Raw genomic sequence first — 23,467 nt, 5'->3', positions numbered from 1 at the left:
TAGTCCTGGTCGGGGCGCTGGATTCTGTCCCGGTTGCCCCTCTTCCAGGTCAGCTCTCTGCTGGGGCCAGGGAGTGCAGTGGAGGATGGCCCAAGTGCTTGGGCCCTGCACCCCATGGGAGACCAGAAGAAGCACCTGGCTCCTGCCTTCAGATCAGCGTGGTGCGCTGGCCGCGGCGGCCATTGGAGGGTGAACCAACGGCAAAGGAAGACCTTTCTCCCTCTCTCTCTCTCTCTCTCTCTCTCACTGTCAAAAAAAAAAAAAAAAGAATTAATAGCACCATAAATTAGACAGGTGTAGTTACCAATGTAAGCACTAGTAGCCCTTTATTAAAAAGAAAGTAAGTGAAACAATTTTCTAGACAAATTTGTATATATATATATATATCTACACACACACACTAATTTTGTCACTTAAAAATAAATTAAATATTATCTGGGTCATAAGCTATTCAATGCCATTTGAATTCAAATCTTTATTTTCATTATTACTTTGTCACTCTTCTACATAGCCCCTGTCATCCTTAGATGAGTAATTAAATAATTGGAGTAAAGAGACTTTGGTTTCAAGAGCTCCTCAGATCCACTTTATTCCACAAGCTTGTTAATGCTTGTGGCTGCCTCTGTGTTGCATTGCTTTCCTATACTTCAACTCTCTCAACATTTGCCATGAAATATTTTTGTGTTCTTCTACTGGGAAAAAAAAATTGAGCCAGGAAAGCGTGCCTCTTCTCTCATTTTCTGCAGTTCACTTTTGGGGTCCTGCACCTTGCTTTCTAGAGCCCATCTTCCCTTGGCATGCACTGCTGGTCAGTGCTAATGTACATTTGCTTCCTTCTCTGCCTTCATATTACCTTCTCAAGGTTCTATGTTCTCATTTACCATTTATTTCTAAGCTTCAAGGCCTCACAATACTATATGATAGTAACACCTGGAATGACTACGCCAGTGGGCTTTGCCTGAGTGTCATTCTCCTAAGAGAACTCCAGGTGCACAGTCACATGATCAGGGCTCTCCTACAGGTACATGTCTAGTGCTCCAAGAAATTTCTCCCTGGCTGAGGTAACAGCTTCATCAGGCTCTACACCTTTGTCCATGTTACCTCTTGCTCCTAATATGACTGCTAAAATTAATTATGGTGTATTTGGGTGTGGGTGATCAGTGCCATTTTAATAGTTTGAAAGGAAGCAAAAACAAGCTCATTTTTTACTACACACCATTGCTTAAGGATAATGAATTCAATATGTAGATCTTTCAACACTTTATATTTTTAAATGACACAAAAAGGTCATATGTATTTATGGGGCACCATGTGATGTCTCAATGCATGTATACAATGTGTAACATTCAAATTAGGGTAAAAATTATCTATCTCTTCTAACATTTATCATCTCCTCATGGTGAAAACATCGAAAATCTTCTCTCCCAGAAACTACAGTGTATGAATCAGCTTGCGCGTCATGGTAAAACGTTGTACACTTGGTGGCTTAAGCAACAGGAGTTTACTTTCTCTCAATTTTATAGTCTAAAAGGGTTGCCAGCATGGTCAGGTTCTAGTGAGGGCTCTTTTTCTGACTTTCAGACTGCTGCCTTCTCGATGTGTGCTCACATGGCTTACATCTTCACATGGTGTGTGTTCTTGGAGAGGGGGAAAGATATTACTTCCTCTTTTTTTTTCTTTAAGATTTACTTATTTATTTAGAAGAGTTGCAGAGAGAGAAGGAGAGTCAAACAGAAATCTTCAATCTGCTAGTTCAATCCCCAAATGGTTACAAGCACTGGGGCTGGGCCAGGCCAAAGCCAGGAACCAGGAGCTTCTTCCAGGTCTCTTCCATAAGTGGCGGAGGCACGAGGACTTGGGCCATCTTCCACTGCTTTCCCAGTCACATTAGCAGGGAGCTGGATTGGAAGTGAAGCAGTCGGGACTTGAACTGGTGCCCATTTGGAGTGTCAGAGCTGCAGGCAGTGTCTTAACCCGCTGTACCACTGCACCACTCACAAGGCTTCCTTTTCTTACAAGAGCACTAGTACTGTGGGTTAGGACCCCATCCTCTATGAACTTGATTTCATTTTAATTACCCCTTAAAACCCTTGTCTCCAAATACAGCCACATTGGACATAAGGACTTCAACATATGAATTTTCAGAGAATGCAATTCACTCCATAGCATGAAATAATGTTTTTAGTACTCGATTATTCAGCTGCAAGTAGCAAAAACAAATTCTATTTTAGGTTAAAAATTACTTCATTACTGAAATGAAAAGTATAGTAGCAAACTAGTGATAGCCAGGAATTTAAACACTATCCATGCTCATCAGGTCTCTCTCTGTGTCCCCCCGACTCCCATCTTCCTTCCTCCCTTCCCCTGTTCTTCTCAATTCTGCTTGCATATGCTTATTTTCATTCTTAGGTTCTTTCCAAAATAGTGGTAATTTGGTGATGGGATATATTTAGCTTTATATAGTTCTTTCCATCTCAAACTCAAGAGAAAGCAACTATTTTCTCAAATACCTCTGGAAAAACTTGTCTGAGAGAGAGCTCTGCTTCCACTGTAGTCATGTGTGTCGCTCCCCGTCTTCGTGGAGGAACGACACAGGACCATGCGCTGTTCTTTCGTCTGCTCGGCCCTCCCCGGGTTTGCTGCTGGTTCTTCCCGGGTTGGCTACCGACCCTTCCACCTCCGTGGAAGGGTGGTTCCCCCTGCCACATTCCCCACTTACGCGGGGGAGCAGCACACCGCCGGCCGGCTCTCTCGGGGGCTGCTCAGATGTTCCTCAGGTGTTCCCCTTAGATGTTCCTGGTGCATGCCGTCTCTCTCCTCCTTTATAGTCCTCTTCCACCAATCCCAACTCTGCTACCCACACGCCGAGTACGCTGCTCTCCTCCAATCAGGAGCAGGTCCCACAGTTTATTGGTTGAACTGGAGGCAGCTGTGTAGAAGCTGTTTCCCTTCTCAGCGCCATATTGTGGGAAAGCAGATGCATAGAATAAGTCTTAATTCCAGTAACTTAGTCTAGTCCGAGTTGCTCCCAGTTGCTCCCCACAATGTGCTCATCTCAACCGCTGTGGCCACAAGAATGAAAGGCTAGTGGGGGCTGGTGCCGCGGCTCACTTGGCTAATCCTCCGTGGCACCGGCACCCCGGGTTCTAGTCCCAGTCGGGGCACCGGATTCTGTCCTGGTTGCTCCTCTTCCAGACCAGCTCTCTGCTGTGGTCTGGGAAGGCAATGGATGATGGCCCAAGTGCTTGGGCCCTGCACCCGCATGGGAGACCAGGAGGAAGCACCTGGCTCCTGGCGGCCATTTGGAGGGTGAACCAATGGAAGGAAGACCTTTCTCTCTTTCTAACTCTGCCTGTCAAAAAGAAAAAAAGGAAAGAAAGAAAGAAAGAAAGAAAGAAAGAAAGAAAGAAAGAAAGAAAGAAAGAAAGAAAGAAAGAAAGAAAGAAAGAAAGAAAGAAAGAAAGAGTAATAGGGTTGTACTGGATCAGCACAATGATGAAGAGAAGGGATATGGCAAAACTTGCTGGAAGTTTAGCATTAGAGCCACTCATTCTCTGTAATGGTCTGACTCCCTTTTAACACCATGTTTCAAATATTTGTTTTCATGCTTTGGTCTGCATGCTCTGTGGATGCTCTCACACCAATAACACCACTGAGCCCAGATTTCTGTGGATAGAAAGGGCTGTTTATCCTATCAAACATTTTATTTTATTTCAGATAAAAAAAGATGATCCTCCATAGAAATAAAAAGCCTCTTCCTCTAGGATCTTGTCCTTTTTCTCCAAAGTGCAAGTCAGGAATATAACAGTTGTCTTTTTGACTCACAATTCATATTCTTATACAAACAGTACTTTATTATTTTTAACATTTTGATGTTTATACAATACATGTATCCTAACTGCACACTTTTAGTGGGTGACAAACAAGCTTAACCACTGAGAGTTAATGTTATTTCTGTAATATGGTTTTCTTTAAGAGCTTTTTAAATATCTCTTTTAATGTGTTTAGCCTACGCCTCCTTTATACGACATTACTAAGATGGAAGTTCCAACGGCAATGTGGAGTGGTGGCCAGGATATTGTGGCTGATCCCCGGGATATTGAAATTTTGCTGCCCAAAATTGCAAACCTCATCTATTACAAAGTGATTCCATACTACAATCATGTGGATTTTTACCTGGGACTGGATGCACCCCAGGAAATTTACCAAGACATGATTAGGTTGATGAAGGAATGTTCATAAAATGGACAATATTTTCTTTCTCCAAGCAAGTGGATTTTCATAATCATAAAGGGACAGACCCCAAGATGATCCCAAATGATTTCTGGTTTCTAGTGTCCAAGGCTTTATGTGATCCCCTCCCCTTGAGTGTGAATGGAACCTGAGACTTCCTTCTAACACAGAATTGATAAAGGAAACAGATGTCACATCCATAGTAAGGTTGTGTTCTGTGACAAAGGTGTGGGAATGTCACTCCCCAGTTATGCTGCATTATGTAACAATCTAGGCAGACTGGAAAAAGAACATCTCATTGATAGCTTGATGAAATGAACATGTGTATTGAAACCCACATTGCAAGGAACTGTACATGGATTTTAGGATCTGAGGGTGACCTCCAGCAGGTAACTAGCCAAAAACCAGATACCTCTGTCACAAGCCACAAGAAAATGAATTCTGCCTAAAACCTGAATGAACTTGAAAGCCCACTGTTTTATAGCAAAATGTACTATTGATAAAGTAACCTGGCCATTACCTTGATTGCAATCTGATGAGACCCTGAGCAGAGGACCCAGTTATACCAAAGTTTGACCTATTGACTCATAGAAACAGTGCTATAATAAATGTGTGTTGTTTTAAGATGCTAAGTTGGTGCTAATTTGTTAAAAGCAATAGTAAACTACTATACTATTACTGTTACTATGACTATACAATAATGTGAGATTATATGTCTTATTTATAATAATGATGGTAATAATTGTTATCATCATCTCTTTCTTGGAAAGCTTAATAGATCCTATTCCTTATTTCATTTATTTTCCTTTGGCCTAATGAACTTCCTCGAATATTTCTAGCTTTGCACATCAGCCAGGGATTAATCATCTCAGTGTTTGCTTGCCAGAAAAATAATCTTTTGGCTTTTATCACTAAGAGACATTTTCTCCTGAAAATAGAATTTTAGATGGACATAATTCATGTTTGATTTTTATTAATTTAGTGCTTTAAAAAGTTGGGCATCATCCTGTGGCATGCATCACAATAAGTCTGTAGTTTCCCATCTTTTTTTCTTTCTACTTAATGTATGTTTTGTGGTCTTCTTTTAAGAGTTTGTAAGCGATTTTCAGCAATTTGAATGAGGTTTAATTTCGTTCTGGGGCAAGCTCTGATTGGAGTTTGATAGGCTTTGTAGCTTTGCAGATGCTAGTTTTCATCATGTTTGGAAAGATGTTGATCATTATTTCTTTTTTTTAAGATTTATTTTATTTATTTGAAAGAGTTATACAGAGAGAGATAGAAACAGAGAGAGAGGTCTTCCATCCGCTGGTTCATTCCCCAGATGGCCGCAACAGCCGGAGCTGCACCCATCCAAAGCCAGAAGCCAGGAGCCAAGAGCTTCTTCTGGGTCTCCCAGGCGGGTGCAGGGGCCCAAGGACTTGAGCCATCTTCCACTGCTTTCCCAGGCCATAGCAGAGAGCTAGATCAGAAAAGGAGCAGCCGGGACTAGAACCAGTGCCAATATGCGATGTAGGCGCTTCAGGCCAGGGCTTTAACCCGCTGTGCCACAGCGCCGGCCCCAAGCCATTATTTCCTAAATCTTTCCTATATCCCCCTTTTTCTAGACACCTAATTACATGTGTTAGACCACTAGAGACTGACCCAGAAGTCACTGAATATGATTATTTTCCCCAGTGTTTAACCTCTCTCTGCTTTATTTTAGACAGTTTCTACTCTAATGTTTTCATGTTCACAGATGTTTTGTTTTGCAGTGCCTAACTACTATAATTACTTTTGGTATCTATTTCATTTGGGGTATGGTATTCTTTATCTCTGAAAATCTCATTTGGTTGTTTTGTATATCTATGTTTCTTTCCTCCTTATTTTAATGTTTTTCTTTAAATCCTTAAGTTAGTATGCATATAATAGTATCTATTTTAGCATACTTTTTACTTATGCAATCATTTCTGCCATTTATATGCTTATTCTATACATTCATTTTTCCTGGTAATGGCTCCTTCTTTGTTGAGCACTTAATATTTTTTCTTGGATGGCAGACATTGAATTTTGCATTACTGAATGTTGAATTTTGTTTTATCCTGTTAAATAGGATTGGAAATGTTTTTCAGTTAATTTACTTGCAGGTAAGTGTGATTGTTTTGTGGCATGTTCTTTATCCTATTAAGGGCAGGCCTCTGCTCTGAAGAAGTTTTGCCTTATTAAGAAGGTGTGCACTTTCTGAGGTCTCCACTGAATACCTCTGTGTTTCGAAAAGTTTTTCCATGCTGGCTGATGGAAACCCAAATTAATACCTATATACATTATTTACATACTAGGAATTATTTTATATATAGTTCCCTATCAATTGTTCTTTCTCTGAAAGTTTTACTTTGTCTACCCTTGTGGAATTTTGTCCTTTGATTGTACAGAATATAATTTAGCAACAAGGTCAAGGGGCTGCCTCTGTATATCACTGGAACTCTTTCTCTACATTGCTATTTTTTCTCCAGCATTTTGATCCACAAATTTTGTTGTACTTAACCACCCTGAATCCTAATCTCTGTCTACTTAAATGAGCCTCTACTGCAACCCAGAAATTTCTGGTAGGCAGAAACTCAAAATTTTTCATAGAGCTCATCTCATTTGTTTTCTTCCTGTAGAGGTCACAGACCTAAGCTGTCCAATGTCTGGAAAATATGATTTATTACTTCCAATTTTTTTGTTTTTATCGTGGGATTTCTAGAATTCCCTCAAATGTGGGAGCAAAAATCAAGATTCTACTTATGAATTACATTATTATGCTAATGCAGGGCCAGTATAACTTGACACATAGAAGGTAACTACAAAAAAAACCTAACTGTTAAAAACTTTTAAGTTCTTCTTTAATCTATCTAAGATTGTCTTACTGTACGTATCTTGAGGAAACTCACATGGGATTCAACATTCTGGGTTTTTTTTTAAGATTATTTTATGTGAAAATCAGAGTTAACAGAGAGGCAGAGGCAGAAGCAGAGAGAGCGATGTCTTCCATATCTGCTGGTTCACTCCCCAGATGGCCACCACAGCTGGAGCTGGGCCAATCTGAAGCTAGGAGCCTCTTCTGGGTCTCCCACATGGATGCAGGGGCCCAAGGGCTTGAGCCATCTTCTACTGCTTTCCCAGGCCATAGCAGAGAGCTGAATCAGAAGTATGCAGCCAGGATTTGAACTGGCGGCCATCTGGGATGCCGGCACCGCAGGCAACAGCTTTACCTGCTTTGCCACAGCACTGGCCCCCAACATTCTGGTTTTAGATATAAGTAAGTATAGTTCTAGAGTTTAGTGACTTATTCAAGGTGCCTAAGTTAGTGAGTAAACTAGGATTAGAATCATGTCTCCATAATATTAGTCTAATGTAGTATTTCTACCACCTTAATCTTTGTAGAGTTTTACTGCTTCCTCCCAAATATCTCGAAGTACAAGCTCTCTGCTAATCTAGCTTCCTCTTACTCCCTGAAATAGTGATTTCACTATGAAATTATATTGAATCTACAGTGGCTTTCTGCTTTTCATTTTGTTCCATCTGTCTTAACTCCTTTATGTTTTTCAGGATTTTCTCAAAATCTGACTTCACCTGCTTTCTCAATGACACTTACCTCTGCCTCCTAACCAGGTACACTTCATCTACTCAACAGGTTTGCATCCTTAACTCTTCTCACATAGGTTTCCCATCCTCATTGGCAAGAGTTGCCCACACAGCTTACGTTAAACTTAGTGGCATGTAATTAAAATTGTCATATGCATTTGTCAATCAAGTAAGATTTTCTTATTTCTATTATTATATCTTAGGAAAATTCTTTTTTTATTAATAATTCATTTTCAGCAGGAGTCTCATGGTACATGAACAACATTCACCAATCACATCAGTTTAATATGTTAAATTTGATCCTGCATTACATGCTCAGGGATCTCAACATTGGCAGCTTCTAAAATGGAGAAAACGTTAACACTGACCTGTCTTCAGTTCACCATAGGTCTGCTTTATGCCAGGTTTGGAGACTCAGGTGTCTCTTTAGTGACAGTGTGTCTCTGCAACCTTGTCCAAAAAAGTTTCCAAATAACTCCACAAAGTAATCACTCATTAATCTAAAAAATGTACACTGCACATTTTATGTTACTAACTGGAGGATTGGGATAAAAAAAGGAAAACACGATTCTTACCTTTATCATTTAAACTGAATTTAAAATCCACTGAGGAATCTTAATATAAGGAACATAGTAATTAAAATAACTATTATTTACTAGTTTTTATGTCTCAAAGACAGAACTGACCAGCTCTCTGCTGTGGCCTGGGAGGGCAGCGGAGGATGGCCCAAGTGCTTGAGTCCCTGCACCCGCAAGGGAAACCAAGAGGAAGTACCCGGCTCCTGGCTTCGGATCGGCGCAGCGCCAGCCGTAGCGGCCATAAGGGAGTGAACCAATGGAAGGAAGACCTTTCTCTCTGTCTCTCTCTCACTGTCTATAACTCTCTGTCTCTTTCTCTCACTGTCTAACTCTGCCTCGAAAAAAAAAAAAAGACAGGACTGAGTAATTTGAGTAATTTAGGTCAAATATATAAGAATTAACAGCAAAAGTAGGTCTTTCACCCAAAGTTACCTATATGTAAACTTCAGGTTCTTAACACTTCCATGTGTTGTGTCCATGAAAATACAGGCAAGGAAGTCCAGAATAGATTGCCCTAATGAATATTCAGAGCACCTCGTTGTTAGAGAAACCCTGGGAAGCTGTACAGTAGTCAAAAATAGAATTTAGGATAGATTTAAGGTGGATAGGAAGACTAAGGCACAATCAGTGTCACAAGAGCTAGAGAAAGGGAGTGGCTGAACCAGCAACTGGGACCAGGGATGATAAGGATAATGTCAGGATACAATAGGAGTGTACATGCATATGTAAAACAGGCTACCCAACTTATGAGTCAAGTCCAATTGTCAGAGAATCAGGCCAGATCTGCCAGCTGATGGCTATTCATCTGACACATCTGTCAACGGATGTGTCATGAGGGCTTTTCCACCACCACAACACCCAAGGTGGTAGCTAGGAGTCATCTCACGTGACCACGTCCAAGGTAATCCCTCCTCATGAATCTCTGCCTTCCGACAGTGGAGAGTCACCCAAGCCAAAACAGAGTACTCTCTCCTTTATACAGAGCACAGCCAGTGGTTTTGAGAAATCGCTGTCCCCTGTGATGAGGCCTTTGCCTTATCTTCAAACTTCGGACCTCCTACTTGGGACTGAAGATTTTCAAACCTTTTGAATCCCATTTTCCTTGCCCAGCCCTTTCAGTGTGGTTCCAGCCATTGTACACTGCTTACCAACATAATGTTAGCTGTGTACCTTTACCTTAGTGAAATGAACTAGCTGTCTATTAGGTCTTCCTCTCTGACAGTGTGAGTGCTACCAATAATTATAAAGATCATGATGAAAAAAATGTCTTATTTCTGTGTCACTTATTATTCTTTTAAAATTTGCTTTCACAAACTCATGACTGGTGCATAGGGAGATTACTGATGCCATAAACAGGAGTGTCAATTGGTAAAGTCAACAACAGGAGTCACTGTGCACTTACTCCTCATGTAGGATCTCTGTCCTTAACGTGCTGTACTCTGAGGCTTAATGCTATAACGAGTACTCAAACAGTATATTTCACTTTGTGTTTCTATGGGGGTGCAAACGACTGAAATCTTTACTTAATGTACACTAAACTGATCTTCTGTAAAAAAAAAAAAAAAAAAAAAAAAAAAAAGAAAGAAATTATCAATTCCCAACTTGACTCTCACTGGGATTAAACATGACAATAGGTCAGATCTGATTTCATCATCATTTAAAAAAAATCATCTATTATTTTTCACTTTATGTTTCTGTGTGGGAGCAAACTGTTGAAATCCTTACTTAATGTATACTAAGCTGATCTTCTGTACATTAAGATAATCGAAAATGAATCTTGATGTGAATGGAAGGGGAGAGGGATTGGGAAAGGGGAGGGTTGTGGGTGGGAGGGACGGTATGGGGGGGGGAAGCCATTGTAACACATGAGTCGTACTTTGGAAATTTATATTCATTAAATAAAAGATAAAAAAATAAAAAAAAATTTGCTTTCACAGGCATAATTAATATTTCCTTTTTATACGTTGAGAGGTAACTTAAAAAAAAATCACTATGGGGAAAAAAATGCCCTTGTTAATGTTAAATAATGGGAAATCCAAAACCAGCTCCATTCCTTACTAGCTGTGTGACCCTGGAAGGGTCATTTATCTTTGATTCTGACAGTGTCCTTGCCTAAGAAATGGAAACATCTATTCCTATCTACCCCATATACTGTCATGAAGACCAAAGGTGTATACAAAGCATATTTGCATAGCAGAGCATTTATTCATGGACAGTTTTTAAACACTTTAATCCATAAAATGAAGATAATGTTAGTACTGTTGCTATTGGGGTATTGAAAATAGTGCATTAAGAGAATTTACCATGTGTTGATACTACACTGTACCCATAAAAAGGTACAGATATTATATATTAATCAAAAATTTGAAATTAAAATTCTATTCAATCATACAAAAGCAACATATTTATGTAGATTCTTGTAAAAATACCAAATACACTATGAATGTTTATGTGTAATTGAAATATTATATGAGAAGTATGTCTCTGTGTTTCAGAGAGTATAAAAACTTACTTTAACAAATGTTATGTGTGATGAAAAGATTGTAAAAAATAAATGCTGATAGTTTGAACAACAGTAAAATAATTTAGCACAATACTAATTGTGAAAATGGTTTTTTAAATATAATTACTTATTTCTTATTTCATTTTTAAAATTTCATGCCTGAAATACTCTCATGAGCTTTTCAGCCAGCTCCGAATGCCTTTAGGGCTGATTCTGAGGCCAGAGTGCTATTTAGGACATCTGCCATTCTATGAGTCTGCTGAGTATCTCACTTCCCATGTTGGATCACTCTCCCCTTTATTTACTCCATCAGTTAGCGTTAGCAGGTACTAGACTTGTCTATGTGCTCCCTTTGACTCCCAGTCCCTTCACCATGACCAACTGTGAACTGAAACTGATCACCTGGAACAGTGAGATGGCATTGGTACATGCCACCTCGATGGGATTGAATTGGAATCCCCTGGTATGCTTCCAACTCCACCACTTGGGGCAAGTCAGCCTGAGCATGTCCCAAATTATACATCTCTTCCCTCTCCCATTCCCACCACCATGTTCAACAGGGATCGGAGCTGGCTGAAAAGCTCATGAGAGTATTTCAGGCATGGAAAGCCAAGACACTCTGGCAAAAGATCTCTGCGAGTGAGATCCCAGTGGAAAGAACAGGTCATCAAAGAAGGAGGTACCTTTCTCTGAAGGGAGGAGAGAACCTCCACTTTGACTATGACCTTGTCTAAACAAGATAAGAGTCGGAGAACTCAGAGGGCTTCCATATCCTTGGAAACTCATGACTGGAGCATAGGGAGATTACTGATGCCATAGACAGGAGTGTCAATTGGTAAAGTCAACAACAGGAGTCACTGTGCACTTACTCCTCATGTAGGATCTCTATCCTTAATGTGCTGTACATTGAGATTTAATGCTATAACGAGTACTCAAACAATATATTTCACTTTGTGTTTCTATGGGGGTGCAAACTATTGAAATCCTTACTTAATGCATACTAAACTGATCCTCTGTTAAAAAAAAAAAAAAAAAAAAAAGAAATTATCAATTCCCAACTTGACTCTCACTGGGATTAAACATGACAATAGGTCTGCTCTGATTTCATCATCATTTAAAAAATCATCTATTATTTTTCACTTTATGTTTCTGTGTGGGAGCAAACTGTTGAAATCCATACTTAATGTATACTAAGCTGATCTTCTGTATATTAAGATAATCGAAAATGAATCTTGATGTGAATGGAAGGGGAGAGGGAGTGGGAAAGGGGAGGGTTGTGGGTGGGAGGGACGGTATGGGGGGGAAGCCATTGTAATCCATAAGTCGTACTTTGGAAATTTATATGCATTAAATAAAAGTTTAAAAAAAAAAGAGTCTTCAGAACATTCTTAGAAAATAAACTATGAAAGAACTACGCACATATTTCAGAATTTTTGAATTCCCCTTTAAGTTTTTGAAAACCCTTTGTGTGTATGGATTTTAATTTTTGCACTCAAATAAACTGATTTTTTAATTTCATTTTCCACATACTTTTTGAAGCACCCTCATATGTTCCCTTTCTTCCTGAAAGTCATGCAACTTCCTAAGAAGTGCCAATTAGACGCATCTACTGGCACTTTGCTTGTATTTTTTACTAGTTTAGTAGAATTCTATTGCCCATGTTTCTGAGAATCAAAATGTGTTACATGAGACTTTTTGATTTCTATGAAAGGCTGTAAGGATTTAGAGCATATTAACTCTTGCATTTAGTTTTATAACATACTGTCTAGAGAAAGAAGGTCATTGAGCATAATTAGTAGTGGGATTAATTCACAAGGTTTCTAGTTTGGTGCTTTTTGTGTCTGCTATTCACTATTTCAAACAGCACCACTGAGAATGCTTTGGGAAATATTGTAGTGACCAGGTTTGTCTCAGAATCTGATCTTGGAGCAAGTGGTTGGTAAAGTGGTTAAGATGCTGCTTGAAATGCCCACATGCACCATCAGAATGCCTGAGTTCAAGTGCCCTACTCCCAGTTCCAGATTCCAGTTAACATGCATCCTGAGAGGTTGCAGTGATGGCCCAAGTAATTGGGTCACTGCCATCCATGTAGTTGACTTGGATTGAGTTCCAGATTCCTGCTTTGGCTTGGCCCAGCCTCAGCTATTGTGGCTTTCTGGCAAGTGGAGCAGTGGATGTAAGATCTCTCTTCCTCTCTTTCTGTCTCACTGCATTTCCAATAAATAAAAGTAAATAAAGAAAAAACAGAAGAGACCCACTGATCTGGCCAAATGTCTCAATACTTTAATCATGCTCATGTTTATTTTTGTGATCTTACATATCTGCCCTTTGAACATCTCCCAGATAATGCTCAGAGAGGGAATGACATCTTCTATACTCACAAAGCAACTAGGTATGTGTGATGAACAAGAACTCGGAAGAAAATTGACTCCTTGCTTAAAGCTTTAGCTCCTGCTATGGATTTTTCCAAGTTCTCCAGAAAGTAACCCTTTCAATAAATATATGTGAATGTGCACATGAATATCTGCATATACAAATAAAACAGGTATATTATATATGAAGGCACTTCAAAAAGTTTATGGAAAATGGAATTTCAAAATGAGTTGATTTTCATGCCAAAATAAAAAATCCTGTGTGATTTTTTCACAAAATACATTGTCCACGAATATTTTGAAGATTCCTTAAATATATGTGTGTATATGTACATATATGTGTATATGTATATATGGTATACATATATGTGTGTAAATGTGTACCTTCTGAGATAGGTGGTAGAAAAATTATTAAAAAAAATTTAATTTTCATTTCTGTGTTTGAGAGACAGAGAAAGAGTAAAAGAGAACACTGCTATCCACAGATTCACTTCCCAAATGCCCATGACAGGTGCGGCTGGGCTGGAACCTGATCTAGGAGCCACGAACTCCATTCTGGTCTCCCAGTTTGGTGCCAGGAGGCCAACTACTTGAACCATCACCAGATGCCTCCCAGGGTCACATTAACAGGAAACTGGAATAGGAAACAGAGGCCATACTCAGAACCATATACTCTGACAGGATGTGACTGACCCAAACAACATTTTTTTAATAATGACATGCTTTGTTTATTTTATAATCATAAGCTTAAACCTCCACTAAGTAAAGAATTCAACAAATAGTAAGAAGAAGAAGAAGAAAAACAATAAACACTGCTCCGCAATAGTACAGACAAGGGCTATAAACAATAATTGAATTTCCGAATGTCAATTTCACTTATATACAATGCATTTCTTTGTACTCTATTGGTTACTACAGATCAGGGAAAACATATGATATTTGACTGTTTAGACTGGCTTATTTCACTAAGTATAATGGTTTCCATTTGCATCCATTTTGTTGTGAAAGACAGGATTTCATTCTTTTTTCCTTTTTCTCCTTTTTTCATTAGTGTCCCATAGTGTCCATATCACATTTTGTTAATCTAGTCATCAATTGATGGACATGTGAGTTGATTCCATATCTTAGTTATTGTGAATTGAGCTGCAACAAACATGAGGGTACAGATAACTCTGTATTACCCTGATTTCATTTCATTTGGGAAAATTCTTAGGAGTGCAATGGCTGGGTCATACGGTAGATCTATCTTCAGATTTCTGAGAATGTCCATACAGTCTTCCACAATGGCTGTACTAGTTTCCATTCCTTCCAAGAGTGTATTAGGGTACATTTTCCCAACATCCTCACCAGCATTTATTGTTTATTGATCCCGATATGATAGCCATTCTTTTTTTTAAAATAAGATTTTATTTATTTATTTGAAAAGTAGAGTTATGGATAGAGAGAGGGAAAGATATAGAGAAAGATTTTCCATCTGCTAGTTCACTTCCCAAATGGCCTCAACAGCTTAAGCTGGGTCAATCCAAAACCAGGAGCCAGGAGATACTTCTGGGTCACCCATGTAGGTGGAGGGACCCAAGCACTTGGACCACCTTCCACTGCTTTACCAGACCATTAGCAAGAAGCTTGATCAGGGGGCCCGGCGCTGTGGCACAACAGGTTAACGCCCTGGCCTGAAGTGCCGGCATCCTATATGGGCGCCGGTTCAAGACCTGGCTGCTCCACTTCCCATCCAGCTCTCTGCTGTGGCCTGGGAAACAGTAGAGGATGGCCCAAGTCCTTGGGCCCCTGCACCGGCATGGGAAACCTGGAAGAAGCTCCTGTCTCCTGGCTTCAGATTGGCGCAGCTCTGGCCATTGCGGCCAATTGGGGAGTGAACCATCGGATGGGAAGACCTCTCTCCCTCTCTCTCTCCCCCCTCCCCGCCTCTCCTCTCTCTGTGTAACTGACTTTCAAATAAAAATAAATAAATCATTAAAAATTATTATTAAAAAAAGAAGCTTGATCAGAAAAGAAGTAGCCAGGACATGAACTGGTGCCCCCTTGGGATGCCAGCACTGTAGGTGGAGACTTAGCCCACTACCCAGAGCATCAGCCCCTATGATATCCATTCTAACTGGGGAGAAGTGAAACCTCATTGTGGTTTTTATTTGCATTTCCCTGATGGCTAGTGATCCTGAGCATTTTTTCATGTGTCCATTGGCCATATTTTAAAAAATGCTTGTTTAGGCCGGCGCCATTGCTCACTTGGCTAATCCTCTGCCTGCGGTGCCAGCACCATGGGTTCTAGTCCCAATTAGTGTGCCAGGTACTAGTCCCGGTTGCTCCTCTTCCAGTCCAGCTCTCTGCTGTGGTCTGGGAGGGCAGCGGAGGATGGCCCAAGTGCTTGGGTCCCTGCACCCGTATGGGAGACCGGGAGGAAGCACCTGGCTTCTGGCTTCGGATTGGTGCAATGCCAGCCGCGGCAACCATTAGGGAGTGAACCAATGGAAGGAAGACCTTTCTCTTTGTCTCTCTCTCTCTCTGTCTATAACTCTCTCTCTCTTTCTCTCTCTCGCTGTCTAACTCTGCCTGTCAAAGAATTAAAAAAAAAAATGCTTGTTCAAGTCCCCTTTGTTCAAGTGCATTCAAGCCCATTTCTTAACTGTATTATTTGTTTTGTTGTTGTTGAATTTCTTGAGATGAATATTATTATAGATCCTGGATATTAATCTTTTATAAGTTGTTTGTTTTGCAAATTATTTTCTCCCATTATGTCATTTGTCTCTTCACTTTGTTGATTGTTTCCTTTGCAGTGCAGAAGCTTTTTAGCTTGATGTAATCACATTTGCCTGTTTTTGTTTTTATTGCCTGTGCTTCCAGACTCTTCTCCAAAAAATCTTGGCCTATGCTAATGTCTTACAAAGTTTCCCCAATGTTCTCCTCTAGTATTTTGATGGTATCAGGTTAAAGATTTAGATCCTTGATGTATTTAAAGTTGTTTTTTGTATAAGGTATAAGGTAGGGGTATTGTTTCATACTTCTGCAAGTGGAGATCCAGCATTGTTTGTTGAAGAGTCTGTCCTTTATACAGGGATTGATTTTAGCTACTTTGTCAAAGATTAGTTGTTTGCAGATATGTGGATTGATTTATGGGGTTTCTATTCTGTACCATTGGTCTACATGTCTACTTTTGTGCCAGTATAAGCTGTTTTGATTATAACTATCTTGTTGTATGTCTTGAAATCTGGTATTGTGATGCCTCTGGCTTTGTTTTTGTTATTTAAGAATGCTTTAGCTAGGGTTCCCTTGTGTTTCCATATACATTTTAGCATTGTTTTTTCCTAGATCTGAGAAGAATGTGATTGGTATTCTGATTGGGATTGTAATGAATCTATAAATTTCTAATGGCAATATGGATTTTGATGATGTTAATTCTTCAAATCTGCAAATTTTGAAGATTTTTTTCATTTTTTATGTATCTTCTTCTATTTCTTTCTTTAATGTTTTTTTAATTTTCATTGTATACACCTTTCACATCTTGGTTGAATTTATTCCAATGTATTTAAAATTTTTGTAGCTATTGTGCATGAGACTGATCTTACAAGTTCTTTCTCAGCCATAGCATTGTCTATGTATACAAAGGCTATTGATTTTTGTGTGTTGATTTTATATTCTGCAACTGTACTCTTAGTAGAGCCTTTCAGTTTCCATATATAGAATCATATCATCTGCAAACAAGGATAATATGACTTCCTCCTTTCTAATTTGTATCCCTTTGATTTCTTTTTCTTTCCTAATGGCTCTGGCTAAAATTTCTAGAACTCTATTGAATACTAATGGTGAAAGGGGGCATCCTTGTCTGGTTCCAGATCTAGGGCACTACTTTCAGCTTTTCCCCATTCAATATGATGCTGGCTGTGAGTCCATCATATATTGCCATGATTGTGCTGAGGAATGTTCCTTCTATACCCAATTTGCCTAAGGTCTTCATTATGAAAAGATGGTTGTATTTTATCAAATGTTTCCTTGGCATCTATTGAAATAATCATATGGATTTTATTCATCAATTTTTTTAATGTGATTTAGCATATTGTTTGATTTGCATATTTTGAACAATCCCTGCATACCAAGATAAATCCAAGATAGTCCTGGCTAATGATCTTTCTGATATGTTGTTGGATTCAATTAGCTGGTATTTTGTTAAGGATTTTTCTAACCATGCTCATCAGGAATACTGCTCTATAGTTCTCTTTGTTCTGTCTTTCTCTAGTTTTGGAATTAAGGGGATGCTGGCCTCATAGAAAGAGTTTGGAAGGATAACATCCTTTTCAATTGTTTTGAATAGTTTGGGAAAATTGGGATGAGTTTAAAAGTCTGGTAGAATTCAGCAGTGAAACCATACAGTCCTGAGCTTTTCTGTGAGGTTATTTATTACTGATTCAATCTCTGTTAGGTTTTCTATTTCTTCATGACCCAATTTTGGTTGATTGTATGTGTCCAAGAATCTCTCTTTTTCTTCTAGATTTTCCAATTTGTTGGCGTATAGCTGTTTGTAATAATTCTTGATGTTTGTTTTTATTTCTGCGATACCTATTGTTATGTCTCCTTTTTTATCTCTGATTTTATTGATTTGGGTCTCTTCTCTCTAGTTTTGGTTAGTTGGGCAAATGGTGTATCAATTTTGTTTATTTTTCCAAAAAATCAACTCTTCATTTCAATGATATTTTGTATTTTTTGCTTCAATTTTCTTTATTTTCTAATTTTAATTATTTCTTTCCTCCTACTAATTTTGGGTTTGATTTGTTTTGGCTTTTCTAGATCCTTGAGATGCATTGAAAGCTCATTTATTTGGTGCCTTTCCAATTTCTTGATGTTGGCAATAATTGCTATAAACTTCCCTCTTTACGCTCTTTTCACTGTATCCTGTAAGATTTGGGAAAGCAGAGGAGGATAGTCCAAATGCTTGGGCCAGTGCCACCCACATGGGAGACCCAGAAGAAGCTCTTGGCTCCTGAATTTGGCCAGGCCCAGGCCTGGCCTGGCTGTTGTGGCCATTTGGTGAATGACCTAGTTGATGGACAATCTGTCTCTCTCTATCTCTCCTTCCTTCTTTCTTCCTTTCTTTCTTTCTTTCTCTCTCTCTCTCTCTCTCAACCTCTTTCTAAATAAGCAAATATTGAAAAAGAGACAAAAGTTCATATAATTTTTCTTAAATGTATGTAAATTACATAATCATTTGAGAAAATGAAACTATAGGTTTTCTCCTTAGAAAATTGTGCATATACAAAACCATATAAAATTTAATAACTTTTAAAGGAATGTGTCATCCTATTGACTCCCTTCTGTAGACTCTTGGGCTCCATAGACTCAGACTAAGAACCATAGCATGGGACACTACTGATCCAACTTAAGGCCTACATATCTCAAGGTCAATTAAATCATTTTTTTTTTTTTTTTTTTACTGAGAGTGTTTTTTATGATTTATTTGAAAGTCAGAGTTACAGATAAGGAGAAGCAGAGGCAGAGAGAAAGAGAGATAAAAATATCTTCCATCCACTGGCTCACTCTCCAAATGACCACAATGGCTGGGATTTGGTCAGGCTGAAGCCAGGAGCCAAGAGCTTCATCCAGGTCTCACACACAGGGACAGGGGCCCAAGCACCTGGGCCATCTTCTGCTGCTTTCACACGTACATCAGCAGGGAGCAGGATCCAAAGCAGAGCACCCACATGGGATGTCAATGTCACAGGAAGAGGCTTAACCTGCTATACCACAGTGCTGGCCCTAATCTGTATCTTTTAATTGGAAAATTTAGGCCCTTTACATTCAAGATTTTTAATGATAAGTTATGATTAGGTCATACCATTTTCCCACATATATGCCTATTGTTTGCTATGTATTACCTTTTTACTTTTAGTAGGAGATTGTTCTGCCTTCACATCCTTTCATAATAATGACCATTGTTTTGTTTCCATGTGTAGTACATCCTTAAGAATCATTTATAAGGCTGGACAAGTGGTGACAAGTTCTTTCAATTTCTCTTTGTTTTGGAAGGTCTTTATTTCACCCTCATTTATAAATGAGAGCTTTGCAGGGTACAGTATTCTTTTTTTAGGATTTACAGTTTCTTTATTTTAGGATGGGCTATGTCTTTCCATTCTCTCCTAGCCTATAGGGTTTCTGATTAGAAACAAGTTTTTAGTTTAATTGGGGAGCCCTGAAGATAATGTGGTATTTCTCTTGTGCACATTTTAGAATCTTTTCTTATGTTTTACTGTTGAATGTTTGATTATAATGTGTTATAGTGAAGATCTTTTCTGGTCATATCTACTAGGGGTTCTATGTGCTTCCTGTACATGGATGTCCTTTTCTTTCGATAAATTAGGGAAGGTTTTCTGCTTTAATTTCACTGATTAAGCCTTCCAATCCATTCTTTCCTTCCACACATTCAGGAACTCCTAAGACACATATTTGGTCATTTGATAGTATCCCATAAGTCTCAAACACTATTTTCAATTTTTCTAATTTTTTTCTGAAATATTTCAAAGGATTGTCTTCTAGCTTGGATTTTATTTCCCACCTCATCAAGTCTGTTGTTGAGCTTTCCATTGTATTTTCTATATGACATACTGAATTCTGTTTTTCTAATATTTCAGCTTGATTTCTTTTCAAGATCTCCATCTGCAAATTTTTCATTCATATCATGTATGAATTTCTTTATCTCATGAATTTCTTTCTCTGTGTTTCTGAGTGATTTTATGATCATTTTTTGAGTTCATTTTCAGGCATTTCATCCATCTTTTTGTCTTCAGATTCTAATATTAAAGTGTTGTTTTCCTTTTGGATAGTCATATTGTCTTCCTTGTTTTGGTTCCTGTATTTCCACATTTATTTTTAGGTATTTGTGGAAACATTTGCTGATTCTCTCCTCTGATGGGTTGTATCTTGAATTATTCCTCTGTGGCTTAGTGAAATGTCTTCTTCTTCAGTGAATACCCAGAGGTGTGTGCTGGGTGGGGCCAGGGAGCTCTGGTCGATGCTCCAGGGTGGGGTGAGAATACAGGGTGACACCCAAGTTGGGCATGGCAGATCTCTGCTGTCAGCAGTGAGGAGGACATGATCACACCTGTTGGAGTAATCACAACCTCACTTCCTCTCTTCCAAGATGCTCAGTGCCTGGAGTTATCCCACAATGGGTACAACCCCCACTCATGCTGGCTCATGAATAGCACAGATCCTGGTGCAATGACCCACCCCAGGCAGTCAGGGAGCTCTGAGCCTCTGATGCCAAATACAGTGATTGCCCAGAGACCCAACTACACACCTCATCCTGTCATGCAGCCACAGAATTCCCAGATCGTAAGCTTCCCACAGATGGAGGGTGTGGAGGATCTGCTCTCAGCCCCATAAGCCTATTGCATCCATGGAGGCAGCAGAGACATTCCCAAGAACCAGCTGCCTGTGGGTGCTTTGCCTTGGCAGTTTGAGCCCAGAGCCCATGATAGGTTGAAAGAATTGGAACATCTCACTATCCTAAATGGGTGTCCAGCCCCCTGTCCATCCTCCTAGCCAGACACAAAGTAAGTGGGGTATGTAGATTTTTCCCTGCGGTAAAATACCCAGGTCGCATGCATGTGAGAGCCACCTCAGCATCTACTGGCATTAAGATGTCTTCTCCCCACCAGTTGCTTGTGTCCTGTGAGGTGATAGGCAGAAAGAAATGTGCTTTTCCTTTACTGGATTAGACAAGTACCCTGGCCCCCTGCCAGAGTTCCAGGCTTGACTCAAAGTCAGTGTGGCCTGCAAGGCTCTTCCTCGGGCATTATCACCAGTGGGATGGGCTTCCACAGTCCACTCTCACTTCATTCTCAGAAGCTGGGGTTTCCTCCAGCCCCCAGCTATGGGAGTCTTGGGTGGTGTCCCCTCTCATTGCTGTGTATCCACATGTCTACATTGCTCCATGGCATCTCTCTTCTTTCTGCAGATTTTCCATTGCAAATTTCTCTCCAACTCTCTCCTGGGAATACATTCCCTCTGCATTTCTTCTGCTGTCTTCTCCTAATCAAAATCAGCACATCTTTTTCCTGTTCAGCCAACTTGAAATCTAATTACTTATTAAATGCTATGTAAAGCTTAATGGTTTTTGTCATGACCATAATCATATATGGAAAAATAAAATTCTTAATTTATATAGGAATAAAATATACCAAGACCTTAAGTGACATCTTAAGTCCTGCTTAATCACAAAATTTCTTTTCTTGCTTTCCTGAGACTTGGATATGTTTTATATTAATAATATGAACAAAAGCTTAATATTTTTAAGCTAAATACTTTTAGACACTTAGGACTTGCAAGGCACTATCTAAGTGCTTTCTCTTCAGTATCTTGTTGATTCCCACAATAGCCTTGACGATGGGTTCTATGCTTCTCCCATTTTATAGATAAAGAGAGTGAAAGGCCAGCCCCGAGGCTCACTAGGCTAATCCTCTGCCTAGCGGCGCCAGAATACCTGGTTCTAGTCCCGGTTGGGGCGCCAGATTATGTCCCGGTTGCCCCTCTTCCAGGCCACCTCTCTGCTGTGGCCAGGGAGTGCAGTGGAGGATGGCCCAAGTGCTTGGGCTCTGCACCCACATGGGAGACCAGCAGGAAGCACCTGGCTCCTGGCTTCGGATTCAGCGTGATGCGCTGGCCGCAGCGCACCGGCCGTGGCGGCCATTGGAGGGTGAACCAACGGAAAAGGAAGACCTTTCTGTCTCTCTCTCTCTCTCACTGTCCACTCTGCCTATCAAAAAAAATAAAAGAGAGAGAGTGACAGTCTGCAGTTAATAATTTCCTGAAATGGCAAAGGCAGGGATGAACCCAAAGCTATCTCATGACAGAGGCCAATACTCTTGATTAATCATGATGCCTTATAGCTTCTCACAGTTCAATATTGCCATGTAATAGTATCTGCCAATTATTTTGAATTAATCAATTAAATAATCTCTAATATTTTATCTGATGCAGTGCTTTCTGCTATGGGAAGAGGAGAAGAGGTGTTGACTGTGCATATGGGGCTAGAGAATTAGTATTTATTAAATTCTTGCTGTGCCAAGTAATATGCAAAGTACACATTATGTCATTGGATCATCACAATAGTTTATGAGTTATATAATATTACCCATATTTTACATTTGAAGAAACTAAATATCAGAAATAACTAAGGTAACCAAGATCAAATAGCAAATACCTAGCTGGTTGCTCTCATTGCCAAGATAACTTCCATGTGCTTTTATGGTGGTGACCTACATATGGATACAGTCATACATATGTGAAAAGTAACAACATTTTTACTGGACATCAATGCCCCATGAATGATTAGACACAAGATATTATTGAACCTCAAAGAATGAGATCACAGAAAGCTGAAAGGGCAGAAAAGGCATAGGATGATGTAAGTTGTGAAGGAAGAAATGTGGGAGTCTGTAGGCAGAGAAAGCAACAGAGTCTGAGGATTATCTGGTTCCCAAATGAACTTGGGTGGGAAGCCAGCTTCCTGATGACAGGGACCATATCTGTCTCACTCATGATTTCATTCACAGTCATCCCAGCACTGTCAGTGATCAATGGTCATTTAATGCATAGGAGCTTCCTCTCTTGTTACACAGTGTTTTATTGAATCCTGTAGAAATTTGGGTACTTTTACAATAAATAATGAATATGGCTTGCCTAAAACTCATTCCTTAAGAATTTCTTGGCATAAGTAAAGGGGCTATGTATGTGACAGGAAGGCGGTTAAGTGATATCTGAGCTTTGATGGGGAAGGCTGGCTGAAGGTGAACCAAAAGTCTCCACAGGGAGGTACCTCTTTGGTGACTGAGGAATATCAGACTGGCATATCCTGACAGCCAAACTTGTCAGTGTCCCAGAAATGACTGCACTTCACATGGTGAATCATGCAAGTGGTACTTATAGGAAGCTGCAGAGCATAAACTGAAACACTGTTGATAATATTGATCAGAAACTATAACTGTCAAAAAGAAGTACACCAGTTTTTTAGCCAATTAGCACATACTTTCCCTGTAATAAAACACGTAGGAAGTCCTAGTCCCCAAGTGTTCCTTGGTGTACTTGGAAGCGAGAGAAATAGTGGAAGTATGTATTTTGAAAAAAACTCACCTCCAGTGGCCAACGTTGTAGCACAGTGTGTAAAGCCA

The 23,467-nt window shown here is 39.6% G+C and overlaps 1 protein-coding gene across 6 annotated transcripts in view; it reads left to right on the top strand.

The window, feature by feature from the left end:
- LIPK (lipase family member K) overlaps nucleotides 1–10,176 on the top strand; it is a 48,689-nt gene extending 38,513 nt beyond the window's left edge. For 3 of the 6 annotated variants that reach the window (XM_051823350.2, XM_051823349.2, XM_008270160.4), the window contains one exon: nucleotides 4,009–8,495. In XM_051823350.2, coding sequence (XP_051679310.1) covers nucleotides 4,009–4,242 — 234 coding nt within the window. In that variant the 3' untranslated portion in view covers nucleotides 4,243–8,495. The other 3 variants (XM_051823353.2, XM_051823352.2, XM_051823351.2) reach the window with 3 other exon arrangements.
- The last annotated feature ends 13,291 nt before the right edge of the window (nucleotides 10,177–23,467 follow it).

Source organism: Oryctolagus cuniculus, chromosome 15, assembly GCF_964237555.1.
Source record: "Oryctolagus cuniculus chromosome 15, mOryCun1.1, whole genome shotgun sequence".
In the NCBI taxonomy this organism is placed as follows: Eukaryota; Metazoa; Chordata; class Mammalia; order Lagomorpha; family Leporidae; genus Oryctolagus; species Oryctolagus cuniculus.
The sequence above is the reverse complement of the archived record's forward strand: the minus strand, read 5'-3'. Positions and strand labels throughout refer to the sequence as shown.